The 16,760-nt window shown below is 41.3% G+C and overlaps 1 protein-coding gene across 1 annotated transcript in view; it reads right to left on the reverse strand.

Moving 5' to 3' along the window:
• LOC126195445 (transferrin) overlaps positions 1-16,760 on the reverse strand; it is a 57,177-nt gene that overhangs the window by 28,269 nt on the left and 12,148 nt on the right. Inside the window, exons 2-8 of the mRNA XM_049934073.1 lie at positions 15,253-15,346; positions 14,554-14,693; positions 12,700-12,833; positions 10,817-10,961; positions 7,510-7,667; positions 5,308-5,474; positions 3,411-3,568 (exon numbers count right to left, since the gene is read on the reverse strand). Of these exons, the coding sequence (XP_049790030.1) occupies positions 3,411-3,568; positions 5,308-5,474; positions 7,510-7,667; positions 10,817-10,961; positions 12,700-12,833; positions 14,554-14,693; positions 15,253-15,346 (996 nt within the window). The remainder of the gene's footprint in view (positions 1-3,410; positions 3,569-5,307; positions 5,475-7,509; positions 7,668-10,816; positions 10,962-12,699; positions 12,834-14,553; positions 14,694-15,252; positions 15,347-16,760) is intronic.

Genomic DNA, 16,760 nt, shown 5'->3' on the forward strand with positions numbered 1-16,760 from the left:
GTGACACACGGGAGGCGGACGGTTTTGAACTGAGTAGTACTGAGGGTGCGGTGGTGGGAGGTGGTCGTGGTGGGGATAGTTCTGATCCACTTAAGACGCCATTTCATTTACTCATTCACTATGGAGCAGTGGGACTTACAACGTCGAGTGTTTGTCTATGACAGTTTCGTGAAAAGTGGTGAGTCTATTATTGCTATGCAGCGACTGGCTCGTGCGCAGTTTAATGTCAGTCGACATGGAGCCGTTCCGAGCCGTAACACAATCCTCAGAAGGATGGAAAACTTCAGATCAACTGGAAACATACTGGATAAGAAGCATCCTGGCTCGAGACGCAGAGTAACGACACCAGAAAATGTTGAAAGGGTAAGGCAAGCCGCAGTCAGAAGCCCAGGACGGTCAGCTAGACGTCATGCTAGTGAGTTACGAGTCAATCGTGAATCGGTTAGACGAATTTTGCATAAAGAATTAAAATTCCATCCCTACAAAATGTTCATTGTCCATCAACTTAAGGAAACTGATTTTGCTGTACGAGAAGACTTCGCTTACAGAATGCAAGTGATTTTGGGATCGAATGAAAATGAAATTTTGTTGATGAGCGATGAAGCGGGACCGTGAATAAGCAAAACTTACGTTACTGGGCTCCAGAGTATCCACACCTTATCCACCAGCATCCTCTACACTCAGAAAAAGTAACAGTCTGGTGTGCTCTTGGCTCTGTTGGCACTATTGGACCTTATTTTTTTGAAGAGAACGGGGCCACAGTTACTGTTAATTTGGTTCGTTACATTCGTATGCTTGAAACATTCTTGAAACCAGAACTAAGAAGATGACGAATTCCTTTAAAACGCGTTTGCTTCCAGCAGGATGGGGCAACATGGCACACCGCAAACACTTCAATGACAGTTCTTAGACGCATGTTTCCTAGCCGGATTATCTCACGTTTTGGCAATGTTCCTTGGCCTCCCAGGTCTCCCGACTTGTCAGTATGTGACTTTTTTCTGTGGGGGAACCTTAAGAACTGTGTCTATAACCAAAAACCACGAAATTTGGGCGAGTTGAAGAATGCAATCATTCAAGAAATTGCTGCCATCCCTGCAGAGATTTTAGTCCGTGTGATGGAGGATTTTGAGAAGAGACTTGAGTCCTGCATTCGAAATGATGGACATCACCTTGACGACATTATTTTTCTCATATAACTTTGTTAACTAAAATGGCAAATAAGGAGCTTTGATTTTGTGTAAATAAACATGCATTAATTTTAAGGTGGGCTGATGATTTCATTAAAAACCACCCGTCTCCCGTGTGTCACCTTGTATTTGTAACTATCTCTCCGACATTCGTCTCCACGCTCAAGCAAAATAAAAAAACTGCATAATAACAACTGATCGCCCTGAAACAAAAGTGACAGAAGTTCATCACAAAACCAGTTACTAAGACATTTCCTTTTTTATCACTTTAAGACACCAACTTACGGAATGTTTCAAGCTTTTTTACAAAGACATTTTTCTGCTAAATTTGTTTGGAATCGTCAGTGGTCACTTATTTCGTTAACTTTAACGTATTTGGTCTGTGATGGATATTGTAGGTTCGTTCTTCAATTTGATTCCTTCTTACTGCAGCTGAGTGTATTATTTATACAGCTCTTGATTTTATTCTTGATTGAAAGGGGAGTATTTTGTACCCATTCAAATATTTTACATTATGTAGTTTTCATAGGAAGGTTAGTGTAGACTACTGATGCGAGTGTTTTGATGAATATTAGCAGTGGTGTATTGGTTGATGCTTATTAACGTGTGAAAACGCCGAAGCGACATAGATGATTCTGAGACAAATAATTTAATATGAGGTACGTGGGACCGCAAATGTCAGGAAATACCCCAGAAGTGGATGAAAAATGTTGAACCCCTGACATCACCAGTCGATTACCTCGCCGCACGTGCAGCGGTTGGGTTTGTCGCTCCTACTCCCGCTGATACAGGGCCTGCGCGTTGCTCATTGCTACTCTTGGCTACTCTGTTTGCGTAGTAGCCATCGTAGTCTTGCAAATGGCTCTGAGCACTATGGGTCGTAGTCTTGCATTACCAGTGCCACCAGCACTACCGTATCAGATACTACAAGAACGTAAACAGAGTAGCCAAACGGAGTCTTGCCGCTCTAACGGCTGGAGTAGAATCGACAAACCCAACTGCTGCACGTGCGGTGAGGTACGTAACCTGACGACGTCACGCGTTCAACATTTGTCAACCACTTTTGGCGTATTTCCTGACATATGCGGTCCTATGTGTCCTACATTAAATTACTTGTCTCAGCGTCGTCTACATCGTTTCAGAGTTTTTATAAACGTTAATAAGAATATATAAGAACGTCGTAAAACTGACACACAGAGGCGAAAATAGGTCCTCAGTTTCTGACAACAAAATTTAAGTGAAACTTATTTTCACGGCGTACCATTCCGCACTCTGTTCTGCAAGCAAAAAAGAACGCGAAGGTGATGCTACACTCCGTAAGAAAGTTGATATACCGTTTCGGACGATGTAAAAATGTTATGGGAGAAGGTGAAGGAAGGATTTAAGCTTCTGATAGGCATGGAAATCATTAGGGAGGCGCGCTAGCTTACTGTGACGTAGATATGGGATACCCCCTTGCAGGCCTTGCTTGCTTAAGGAGCTATTCTAGCGTCTGACTATTGACATTTATGCAAAAGAAGGATAACATATCTTGACGGAAAATTACGGCTCGACTACCCGTCAACGACGAGGTCTTTAGAGGTACGTCACAGGACAGAAACGTACGTGGACGGAACCAAACATCGGGAACTATCAAGGCGTTCTGTTACAATAATATGCGGAAATGTCCGCCCCTGGTAGCTAAATGGTCAGCTCGCCGGAATGTCATACCTAAAGGCCCGGGTTCGATCCTCGGCTGGATCGGAGATTTTCTCCGCTCAGGGGCTGGGTATTGTGTTGTTCTTATCATCATCATTTCATCCCCATCGATACGCAAGTCGCGGAAGTGACGCCAACTCGAGAAACTTGCACCAGGCGAACGGTCTACCCGACGGGAGGCCCTGGTCGCACGGCATTTCCATTTACGGAAACATTTAGGGAAACATAAAATCAGCGTGAGAGCTCGAACTCCTCCGTAATGAGAGTGCGGTACTTCTTCCACAGCGCCTCCTCTACTTGAGATGACCGTATCTTCGATAGGGTCGCCCGTGAATAGGAGTTAAGCGTTAAACTGCTGCGCTGTTGTTTCTAAGAGCGTACCAAGACATGACAGACATGTATCAAACTCGAGAGATAGATGTGCTATGTAGGAACGCTAATAATCAAATTATCTGCAAAAGTAACCCGCGACTGGGTTATGCCACACGATCGATGAACACGCCATCGACCCCCAACGGTACTGACCTTTGTTGAGGTACGCCTGCGGGCTGATGGGCTGAGCGTTGTCCACGGCGACCGTCTTGTCCTTGAGGATGAGCAGCACCTTGTTCAGCCAGGTCGCGTCCTGTTGCTCGCCCAGCGTGTTGGCCAGCTTCAGCTGTTGTCTCAGCTGTGGGACCTCACTGTAAATCACACACAGCGACGTTTTCTCAGCGACTAAAGGCAACTGATCCCTTATTGCTAGTTATAAAAACTGCTTCACTCTATTGCAATGTGCACGGCTATTGTGCCGTGGTCCAATGATTTCTTTGAGATACTGAAAGTATCGTCCTATCTACGGAGCAGCACTTCAAGACAAGCTGTAGGTTCTGTGAAGGCCTGGTTTGCTGTCTGGCCTACTACTGATTCCTTTAGGATGAAGAGAACTATATAAACGAGTAATATAGTTAAATATATTACAGTTTAAAAAACTATCGGACGTCCTTAGAACCTGCAACCTCTCTTGTAAATGTTCTCCGCAGATGGGGACAAAACGTTTGGTTTCTCAAAAAAATTCATTAGACCTCTGCACAATATCTCGGAATATGGCAGTTATAAGAGTAAAAAATGGTTCAAATGGCTCTGAGCACTATGCGACTCAACTGCTTAGGTCATCAGTCGCCTAGAACTTAGAACTACTTAAACCTAACTAACCTAAGGACATCACACACATCCATGCCCGAGGCAGGATTCGAACCTGCGACCGTAGCGGTCGCTCGGTTCCAGACTGTAGCGCCTTTAACCGCACGGCCACTCTGGCCGGCAGTTATAAGAGTAGAGGAGCATGAAATGAAAACAGTGGTTGGGAAGGGAGTGAGACAGGGTTGTAGCCTATCCGCGATGTTATTCAATCTATATATTGAGCAAGCAGTAAAGGAAACAAAAGAAAAATCCGGATTAGGTATTAAAAACCATGGAGAAGAAATAAAAACTTTGAGGTTCGCCGATGACATTGTAATTCTGTCAGAGACAGCAAAGGACCTGGAAGAGCAGCTGAACGGAATGGACAGTGTCTTGAAGGAAGGATATAAGATGACCATCAACAAGAGCAAAACGAGGATAATGGAATGTAGTCGAATTAAGTCGGGTGATGCTGCAGGAATTATATTAGGAAGGGAGACGCTTAAAGTAGTAAATGAGTTTTGCTATTTGGGGAGCAAAATAACTGATGATGGTCGAAGTAGAGAGGATATAAAATGTAGACTGGCAATGGCAAGGAAAGCGTTTCTGAAGAAGAGAAATTTGTTAACATCGAGTATAGATGTAAGTGCCAGGAAGTCGTTTCTGAAAGTATTTGTATGGGGTGAGGCCATGTATGGAAGTGAAACGTGGACGATAAATAGTTTACCCAAGAAGAGAATAGAAGCTTTCGAAATGTGGTCCTACAGAAGAATGCTGAAGATGAGATGGGTAGATCACATAACAAATGAAGAGGTACTGAAGAGGTACTGTATAGAATCGGAGAGAAGAGAAATTTGTGGCACAATCTGACTAGAAGAAGAAATCGGTTGGTGGGGCATATTCTGAGGCATCAAGGGATCACCAATTTAGCATTGGAGGGCAGCGTGGAGGGTAAAAATCGTAGAGACCAAGGGATGAATACACTAAACAGATTCAGAAGGACGTAGGTTGCAGTAGGTACTGGGAGATGAAGAAGTTTGCACAGGATAGAGTAGCATGGAGAGCTGCAGCAAACCAGTTTCAGGACTGAAGTCCACAACAACAACATACACTATTTATAAGGAATATATGAATATTTTGCTATTTACCCTAGAGTACTACAGACTACAGTACTAAATACAAGCAATTTTCAGTAGCATAGAGAGGGAGCAAAGGTGAGAAGTTTGGGGTAGTTGCCGAACAAGGGTGGAGGGATACTCACTTGAGCAAGTCGTCACTGGCGAGGTACCCCTGCCACGGCCTGGCAGCCCAGCGGCACGCCCTGCCCAGGATGGGCTTCCTGGTGCCGTCTGGGCAGAAGTACGCGTAGTCATTGGGGTTGTAGCCAGTCTGATTGACCACCACTGTCGGATCGCCGCCGATCTCGATCTGCAACACAAGAGCGTTCCCGTGTAAAAGATCCGGCATCTGCAACGCAGTTGTCTGCAGGTGGTATTCAGTGTCTGTGTTCCTTGTTCTTTGTGATGTTGAGGGTCTATTTTCCTTTAGACAATACTCAACACTGACATACTGTCGGACCTCTGTCAATAGGTCAAGTTTGGGCCCGTCCCTTGCTTGAAGGGAATACAAGGCATCACACAAATGATTTACTTACTGGTTTTATTTGCTCTATGGGAATTACAAAATGTACTGTCCCATGTTTGGATCGAAATCGATGTAGATGATTTTGTAGACATCAGCTACAGCTGAGCATTCTGTATCCCCGAAAGAGAAAATAGTATTTTCTCCTGCTGACATGGTTCTACATCAATTTGCGTTTCAAGACTGCAATAGAAAGTGAATTTTGAGCTTTTTATACGGAAAATAGCAGATGTTGCCTCGGCAATAGTTCCTTAGTGAAACTATGAAAATTTGATTCTCGGCTCTCTATTTTGAAGTTTTTCTCTGTGTAGCTGGTCCATTCGAAGAAACTGTTGATTGAATAGTGCCCGGATACAGCTGGTTAAAGTCCATACACTTGATGTGTTATGTCTGTCTTCGCTTCCTTATGTTAGGTGCGGCTATGCAATTCAGTTGGTAAGAGCATAGCTTTCGAAACTCCAGAGGAGCTCATAGTTTCTGTATTTCAAGATTTCGTAATTCTGTTTATGTTGTGAAGAAGGAAATATTCTTGAACAGTGTACGTCGAAGGTCAGTATTGTTGCTGACTACCGGATACTTAGGAAGTCTAGATTGCAGAACTCTACATTTATAGGAAATTCACCGCCACCTAACTGATACGACCATTCAGTAACAAAGCAAACGAAAATTTCTGCTTGTACATCATCTGCAGAACGTTTGCTTTTTTCCTTAATTTCATAAATACATCTTGAAGAAGAATTGTCAAGTACCTTGTGAACAACGATTTCTTCCGGATAAAACTGTCTGTTATTAGGCTTTAGCTCAGCCAGTACTTTCTCTATGAATTAGCACGTGTTGCATTTTATTACTATTTAGATATCGTATAAATGAGATTTCGTATTGTTTCTTACACGTCTATGAAGACGTCTCGCAGATTTTTTCACATCAACGATAGTTACCGATAATCAGCAACAATACTGACCTTCAACGTAAATTGTTCCAGAATATTTCCTTCTTCACAACATAAACAGAAATACGAAGTCTTGAAATATTGAAACTATGAGCTCCGCTGAGGTTTAAAAACTATGCTCTTACCAACTGAATCAGACGATACAGTGACTTAAAGCCGATAGTACTTTTCAACTGCATTTCTGTCGATTTCATAAAAGCATGTGTTCCACCAAAAGCAAGACTTTCATTCTAAAAAGTAATATTTGTTACTGATGCTTTTCAAAAAGAAACTTGAAGATAATTCGAAGATGTACCTACGAAGAATGGAGAATTACAAGTAATTAAGAAAATTACATCGATCCTACAGAGAAAAATATTTTATTTATCGTAATGTGTTTTTGTGATTTTGGGTGACATTCATCAAGATTTAGTGGACATTCTCCGAGCCCTCGCCTGCTACCTCATAACCATTGTTCTACTCTCCTCATACAGATGGTTACAGTGTTGCCAAATCACTCTCACAACGATCCGGTATGATCTTTATGTTGACAATAATTCAGAGTTTACAGCTATCATCAACTAAGCTTATCTTTCGCTTAAAGGAAGTGGGACACTACCATTAGTAATAGAAGTGCAGTTTGTATGAGAATGTGAATCTGTATTCTGTATCAGAATTTTAAAATAGGTCTTAAGTAGGCTGAAGCTTTCAGTATATTCACTACGGTAATTTCCTGTGTTGTCTGCAGCTCTACAAGAAAGCCATAGGGCAGTTAACTGCGGGAAAGGCCGTAACTAATTCCAGACTACCATAACACTGACAGCGCTTCTAGCAAGAGCTCTCTTCGGCAGTAGATGCTGCCCTTAGGAGGCTCCACTTCCAGTGCTGACTCACCCCAAAGTGCTTCTTGACGTAGTACACCTTCGTCCAGGCCACCTCGCCGCCGTTGTCGGACAGGCATCGCAGAGCGCCGTCGTAACCGGAGTAGTAGTCCGGGTAGTCGCAGATGTCCGGGTGCTCGCACAGGCCGCACAGATTGGAGTACTGCTTCTCTGCAAGGCAATAACGCTCCATTGAACCACAATGAAAAAATTAAATCGTTAGCTTCTAAACAGTTTAGTTTATTATTAGAGTACTTAAGCGAGCAACTTACAAAATTAAACAAAGAAATGTTTGGTAGGCAACTGATTGACATAATAAGAGCGTTTCTTCAATTCCTGTGTTATGGATATCTTTCGTGTAGGACACATATCGAAATATGTGGTGCTACAGAAGAATGCTGAAGATTGGATGGGTAGATCACATAACTAATGAGGAGGTATTGAATAGAATTGGGGAGAGTAGGAGCTTGTGGCACAACTTGACTAGAAGAAGGGATCGGTTGGTAGGACATGTTCTGAAGTATCAAGGGATCACCAATTTAGTATTGGAGGGCAGCATGGAGGGTAAGATTGGTTGGCTTGTTGGTTGGTTTGGGGAAGGAGACCAGACAGCGAGGTCATCGGTCTCATCGGATTAGGGAAGGACGGGGAAGGAAGTCGGCCGTGCCCTTTGAAAGGAACCATCCCGGCATTTGCCTGGAGCGATTTAGGGAAATCACGGAAAACCTAAATCAGGATGGCCGGACGCGGGATTGAACCGTCGTCCTCCCGAATGCGAGTCCAGTGTCTAACCACTGCGCCACCTCGCTCGGTGGGAGGGTAAGAATCGTAGAGGGAGAGGGAGACCAAGAGATGAATACACCAAGCAGATTCAGAAGGATGTAGGTTGCAGTAGGTACTGGGAGATGAAGAAGCTTGCAGAGGACAGAGTAGCATGGAGAGCTGCATCAAACCAGTCTCAGGACTGAAGACCACAACAACAACAACATATCGAAATAAGCATATTCCCACGAAGCGTGCTTAAATATTATAAATCCATTCCAGGTGAAATTGAGATAGTCGCTTTATGAGCGTTCGTGACCATGTGTTTTGCGCAGACGTATTTGCAAGTGAGACCTGTCTTCTTCATATGCAAGAGAGAACACTCAAATAGCGAGATCGGACTTTGCCATTGTCGGAGCGCCTACTTTCTCCTGTATAGGCAACCTGCAGCGTATAAGAGTAGAATGTGCGGTCTGAACTCCAGGTCATAGTTTCCATCAGAGAGTACAGGAGTATATGACGAATACAAAACTATTGAGGCTTTTGTGGCGGTTTGTTACACTGATTGTTTCTCGTATCAGGATCTACAGCCAACATTTTTTTGTGATGCTTCACTAACATTAATCACTGCTACTGCTAAAAATTCACCACTTATTTGCAACTCACCCTGTTCGTGTTGGCGAAACGTCAGAAAAACCATTAAACAAACGTCGGCCGAAGATTAATAGACGAAAGTAAACAGGCAATTCGTCAATTGGAGATTCTGAAATTAGGTTTCACTTTAAGACTCATCATGGCAATAGTCAACTTAAGATGGGTGTTTTATTGAAAATATTACGGCGTCACACTTGCATAAATATGTAGGAAAATTATCTGACCAGCAACATCACTTAATGAAGCAGTTGTCACAAACACAAGACAAAGTATGGACTACACTGAAAGTGCTCTCACTGCACGATCTAGAGGTCTATTCGGAAAGTAAGGTCAGATCTGTCGCGAAATAGACACCACTGTAAAATCAAAAATGTCTTACTTGTAACAGTTAGCTACAACTTCCAGCTACTTATCTACATAATCGCCTCTACGACTGAGACATTTGTGGTAGCATTGTACCAACTTTCCAATAACCTCGCCGTAGATGGCAGCCGCCTGTGCTTCCTACCAATTCTCTACGCTGATCTGCAGCTTGGTGTCTGTGCAAAAATGTTATCTTCACAGCCAGCGGCTCATGTGAGCAGAGATGAAAATCACACGGAGCCACGTCCAGGATGTACGGAGAGTGATCGATCACTTTCCATCGGAATTGGTGCAGGAGCGTCCTGAATGCCACTGCAGTGTGCTGCCGAGAATTGTCACGAAGAAGGAAATGAGTGACAGTTACGTTGCGTGGGCTGCATGGAATCGGGCAAAATCACGCACAAGCACTCATACTTAGCAGAACACACTATTGTCTACGTATTTTTAAGCACTCACTGTGTGCTCAGAACTAAAAAGAGGGACGTGGAGCGGTCGACGGGCGTACTGGAGACTCTATCCGATACGTCTATGCAAAGCTTCTTGGGATTTTCACTGTAGCTTCCACTGTAGTTTCAAGGCTTATTCTCCGACAAATAAAACAAAAATAACAGATATAGAGTATAACCATTGATTTGCTTACTTAGTGGATAGTGGCAGTCTCTGGAACAAGGAATTAGTGTTCAATCTTGGATTAACTCCAAAATCTTTTCTAATGCTGAAAGTGACTTTCGGATTTATCATACGCGGCTTACAAAAACAGGAAGCAACGATAATAATAGTAGGTGGTCGGTACGTAACGGATTTGAGTCGACGTTTGAAAAGTCTGTGACGTTCTCCAAATCGAAACCAGCAGCGGTCAGGTTAAATGAGATCTGATTTTCGAGCTATTTCACACTCTAAGGGCACAAAAATACTGTGATAATACTATTGTTCATACTAATTCTATGAGGGTAAACACCCACAGAAGTAATATACATTTTACGTTTAAAAATTTATAGCATCTATATTTAAGGAAACAGTATGTTGATAATCGGAAGGGCTTCACGGGAAGCGAGGAAGACAAGAAAAACTGATATAAAATAGGTTTTTAGCAACAATGGTTGCCAGAAATGGGATGAAAAGAATCAGTTCCTTCAGTGAGCAGGAGATGAAATGTTTTTATTCAAAAACAACTGAACGCATTCGTGGGTGGAGATTTTAAGAAACGAATGAACAACATAATATGATTATCTGGATCACAAAAGTAAAACTTCAGAGTTTTTAAGAGTGTATGAAGTTACAAGAACTTTGCAAGAAAGGCGTTTGGAAGAAAAGAGGAGGTGACGAAAGAAGATGATGGGGAATGTTCACGAATAAATGTTGTCAAATGTATAGCAAAAAGAATAGAATAGCAAAAGGAAGTAAAATGGCTAAAGGTAAAAGTGAGTAACTTTCAAACAAGAAGAATAGGAATTAGACAGGAGTACGAGGTGGGAAACTAAACGCAAGCAGTGAATGTTCGCTGTGTGCGGCTGGTAGAGGCAGCAGCCTTGAACACTCACTGAGACGTTTGTTGAGTTCCGGATCGGCAGACCACTTGCCCACGAGGCACGCCTTGCTGAACAGGTTGGACAGTTCCCGCAGTTCGTTCTCGCGCGCCGTCAGCGACTTGTCGTTCATGGCGCCGATCACGTGCAAGTTGCTCAGCTGCAACAACAGGTGTCGCGGTCAGTACGTCGTGTAATCAAAATATAGTACGTTATTATGGGAAAGAAGGATGGTACGGCTACTCAACCAACTAATTCCTATAGCAGTCCCATATCTCGCTTGACAATAGCAGAGAAACAGGCTCGCATATCGACTGATTGTAAAAAGTGACCTTATATTAGCTCCCTGTTAGGACAAGGCATGTGTACAAAGGAGCTTAACATTATAGGTTACTTGTCGTCATTGCACGATTGAAATACAAGATTGTATACTTTCAGCATGTTGTATGTAGTTTTGTGTAGGTTTCAATCATTTTCCATCTCCACCTCCATTTCAGCTTTACCAGACGGTAGTCTGCGTCTCATCCAAACCACACTCCTCTCAAGATAAGGTCAAAGGTTTTCCTGTTATCATAATCCTTCTGGCTAACAGCTATCCCGTACCTTACACATTGCCATCTCTCTCCAAGCTTTCCTCGTTCCTTTCCATTTCGCTTTCGATTCCTTTTTATTCCACCTCATCCGCTAACTCGGTTACGTCTCACTTCTTCCCGGAAAAGATAATTTCTTCTCCACATTTCATTCCTTTCCTTACTGCTACCACTCTTTTGGTTAATATACCGTTATTTGCATTAGACAAGAAATTAACTTAATTCAGTGGTAATAGATATGACATTACAGGAATGTCAACGTTCATTATTATTATTATTATTGTTATTATTATGCGTTATTCATGTACTATACACACGTAAATGTTAACTGTTAACAGAATCTTTATGAATGCTTGGTTAGATGTAGGATACAACCTGAAGGTCGTGTTCGACTCGCTAAACTAAGTGTATTATTAAATAAATAACTCAAGTTCTTTTCATTGTAACAGAATTTCGAATAATCATTACCTGGTAATAAATTTCTGGTACTTGGAAACGAAGCAAAATAAAATATTGTAGAGCGTGTGAATCAAAATCCATTACTAAAATTTTGCATCCACAAATCACTATTTGCAACTACAGTTCGCTTGGTGGCTGACGGCCTTTCATACTACCAATCTCGAAGTTCCTAGGTTTGCACATGGGGAGTTGGAACTGCATCACCTCTTTATTTTTTTTTAAACTTCAATGGTCGAAATGACCTTCTGTCACAACGGTTTCTATATCTACAACAAACACCGAGTTTCTGAGGTATGGGAATCCCTACTTAACCTTGGTTTCCCTTCCTACTCCAAGAATGAGGTAGTTCGGTGGAAGGTAGGAACATACTAGCTCTCATAACGTTGCGCCCATTGAACTATTGCGTTAACATTAACCCTCATTTTCATTCTGATGTGGTTTACTTAGAGGATAGGAAAAGTAAATCAAGAAATAAAGTTTCTGTTGTATAAATTAAGGCATGTATCGTAACATTCACGCGTATTGAATTAGGTACCATGTTAAAAACAACTTATTGCTTACACATAACTAAAGTGAATAATATTTTACTAATGATACTTTAAAGGTTTTGTAAGATAACTGAAGTTCAAAGTAAACTTTCTTGTTCTGTAATTGTAAATTGACAGTAAAACACCACCAGTCAAAAATGCTTTTAACGTGTGAGTGAGTGTATTTGTATGTATGCGTGTGTGCGACGACTTAAAAACTATGCTAGGCAGTGCCTCATTAAAACGGTAACAAAAACAGTTAGCTCCTTGTCTACGGAGGAGCGCTCGCTACAGCTAGCTGCAGCAGCAGCAGCTACCGTACCTTGGTGAGCGGGATCTTGTAGCCGACGTTGCGGCCAACCCCTGTGTGGCAGGACTTGAGTCCTCGCAGGTCCTGCACGCTCCTCAGTGGCTGGTTCTTGTGGATTACGGCCACGGCCTCGTATCGGAACTCCTCTGCAACAAACCGACGGCAATGAGGACATGTCGCCCACTAATGTTCTCAAGTGGGTTCCCCAGAGGTCCAGCAAGCGAGTGCGCCCTCAGTGGCTCGTTATTCACACTCTGGGAGATATAAACTGAAGAGCACATGCAACGATACCACGTACAAGAATTAACTCCCTTCAAGACACCAGAGAGTCTGCATTATTATTTGACTACACAGAATTGTGAAATAATTTTCTACAGTGAATACGCAAAATACGTTGAGCAATAATCCACGAAATTTTCTTCAGATTAAAGTGGTATATTTTCTGCAACCAATACCTGTGACAACGAACAGGAGACTTAGTTTGGCCAAGGTAAAAACTGGAACAAACGGTGAAATAACTAGTACAGAAGATAATAGACTGTTCGGTCCACTAACATTATTTAACGAGATCAGGAAAATCTGGCACAGTCGGCTCATTTCGTGTTACAGTGTTGGCACTAAAAACACTGAGTTGATATATTCTCCACAGTTATCTATTCTTCGCAATCGCATCTACGCATTGCTACCGGAACAGTCATTCTTTTCAAATGTTTACTGTAATCGAGTTTTGGTCACCATCTACAATTGTTATCATTTACATTTCCTCTCACATCAACCTATCTATTCCTCGATACCTCAGGATGTTTCCAATCGACCTATTCATTATTTTAGAGAAGTCGTGCCATAAAGGTCCTCTCTCTCCTACCCGATGCGGTACTTCTTCACGGCTACCAGATTTACCCATTTAATCTTCAACATTTTCTGGAACATCGCATTCCAAATGCTTCTCTTCCTGTCTTTAAAAATTTATCGTCCATGTTTCCCTATCGAATTGTTTCGCAAGATTTCCTAACATTTTATCTTATATTCCTTGTTAACATATCCATCTTTCTGCGGATATTTTTTTTTCTTTTTGCCATTACCGGAATGTACCAACATTTATAAATAAATAAAATTGTAAATCTCACCGGAACCTCATGTACTTTGGTTAAATGAAAGTATCCAAACACATGTTACGATATTTCTACTTCTATGATGCTCGCTATTGACGAATTAACTCCATCAGCAACTTCAGTCCGTTGCGACGTACCCTGCGCACACGAAAAACTGTTATGAAACCAGTTAAACTCTTTATCGAAAAAAGTTGGTGGCTTACTGACATAGAGGAATATTTATTATGAATCGAGCTACTAATTCAATTTAAGTGCCAATAATTTACAATACACACTCCCGTTAGCGCGTAAAACTAAATAAAAACTGAAATCATTCTTCATTTAACTCAACGCTTACTGGGTTGCTATTTTTCGGCGGAAAATGTCACATATAAAATACCAGAGAAAACTCACTTACAGATGAATCATCGTAGAATTAGACACAAAACAGGAGAGAAAAATTTAATGTAATATTGCGCTTACTTCCAAAAATGAATTATGCTATTTAGACTACGAAGTAAGTAATTGAATACTGTACATCAGTTCTTTTTTACGTTGAGACTTTTCGGAACAACAGGTCTATCTTAAAACTTTTGATTTAAGATTATGAATCAGAAATAGCTAGCACTTAGGTTTTTATCCATTACTTTAGCCTGGTATCTCGCACCTATTGGTTTTTATTCATGAACACGACGCGACGCTCGGTGTGACCTGAGAATCAAAGCTACGTGGCGGAGTAGCTTTAGAAAGGTCGCAGGTCAGTAAGGTTGCTTACCGTTAGGTTCTTCCTTGGTACGAATTTCCTTGAAGACAGCGAAGTGGTTGTCACCATTGTTGGCGGCGATGTACATGTCCTCAGGGTCGACGGGCACGAAGTCTGCCTTGTGGGTGTGGACCTTGTCCAGGCACTCCAGCCTGCAGCACGAGCCGTCCAGTTAGACATCATTCCAGAGGAGCCAAAAATTTGCAGAACGACAATGAACTTATAATTTAAATTCGAGATGGTCTAGCTCGTGGTTGCCAGTTTAGGTGAGGGATTCCTAGAAATGCTTTTCTGGTGCTGCCTCCAGTTTATGGTGTGACCATCCTGTCTTCATATCGTTATCGAGACAATAAAAGTTGAGGGAAAAAAAATTCGAGAGAATGGAGAAATAACAACATTCACAAACTACTGTTATCAGATTTACTTTTTTTCACAGTTTAGTTATTAATTGGTTGAAGGTCTTCAAACGAAGCAATTAGTTCTCTTCGCTGAAAATTTACATGAAAAATTTCCGCTATAATTAACCTTCATTTTTTCTGCCTTGGTTTTCTTAGTGAATTTTGACTAGGCAGCTCTTAAAATAAGGAAGAAATGTTTATTTTACGATGTAATGCAGTTGGGCTCGTGTGGAAAGCAGACGCACCAGATAAACATGGATAAGACGTCAAAAACATAGCATTTTCCACATAAACAGTTCGCATGGATACGTACCTGTCCCTTGCGGGTACACAAGTCAGATGAACGCCATCCTGCTTCGCCAGGTTGTTACATTCGTTCAGCACGATCTCCGGAACGCATATTTTGTCTGTAAGAATAAGAAACACATCCCGAATCAGTATTTAGAAAAAAAAACATTTTCAGTTAGGTGGTACATATTTTCACCAACAGCCTAGATCCATTAGTAATCGTGTTACTTGCAATATTTTCATCTGGTCGCTGGACACACTGCGAGATAGACAGAGTGATAAAGTGAATAAGTGAAAGAAAGAAAAAGAGAGAGAGAATGTGGTGGTGGTAGTTGTGAGGATGTTACACAAAGAGAATATGCCATTTCCAACAATGAAGCGTCTTAATCACAAATTTATGCACTGCAGAAATCTGTAGGAAGAACAGACAGCAAATTTGTTTCCTTTTTTTTTAAGGATGTTTCGGCACTACTGTGCTATGTTGTGTGGATTCTCATTTTTATTCGTTACACTGTGAAAGTGTTGTTAATAAAAATTCTCTATTTAAACTAGACTGAACTGCATGTGACTGCTTTAGTCTTTAATAAAGCTTGCATCTGACTGCGCATTTAACTGAACTGAACTTTATCTGACTGCATGAAAATATTGTTGGAAAATTAATACTCAAAATACACATCTGACTGCAAGAAAGTTTAGTGGTAAAAATAAATGAAAGTCACCAACCTGCATCTGACTGCGTCTGTGAACTTAGCTCGTGCACTCCTTCCCGTTTAGCCGATAATAAAACATATATTCAACTCAGCCGCAGTGCAATGGCATAAAATTGTCATTCTAGATAGCTTTACTCATTTTGGCCCTGTTTGTTACTTAATAAAAATTCCGTCCTGACCTGAATAATTTGCCAACTGTGCAATGGCATATAGATTATTTTTCTCTGATAAATGAAATTATTAGCTTTACTCATGGGAACTTTACTTTAATATGCCTTTTGGTTCAATGCAAGCACAGAATGCGGAGAACGACATAAGGTGTGAGATGAAACTCTAATTTTATCTAAAAAATATTTATTGTTCAAACTTTTAAGGCACATGTGAAAAACTAAAAAAACTTCTAACTGTATGCCTTCTACTAATTTTATGGCTTTAGTTTTTCGTGAAAATTACAGTATTTCTTTTCCAGGGAAAACCATGCACACAATTTTTTTTAAGATACACATTGTAACACAGCAATAAAAACAACGAACTGAGAATGGCGCAACTGAACTCAAACGTATCAGAGTATCATACAAAACCAAAGTCTTACGAGAAGGGCGCTTCCTCCTAGTTCTTATTTACTATTCTGCAATCATAGTAAAATACTGCGATGGAAATAGAACTCAATCATGTCGGTTAGTCAGGTCCGTAACAGTACCTTTCAGAAATAATTATTTGTTTAATTTACATTTTGAGCAAATATAAAACTTTTTGCCACATACTTAAATATCTGGAACACAATCTGTCACAAATCACTGCTGCTTTCTGACTGGAATACTCT

This window comes from Schistocerca nitens, chromosome 1 (genome assembly GCF_023898315.1).
Source record: "Schistocerca nitens isolate TAMUIC-IGC-003100 chromosome 1, iqSchNite1.1, whole genome shotgun sequence".
NCBI lineage: Eukaryota > Metazoa > Arthropoda > Insecta > Orthoptera > Acrididae > Schistocerca > Schistocerca nitens.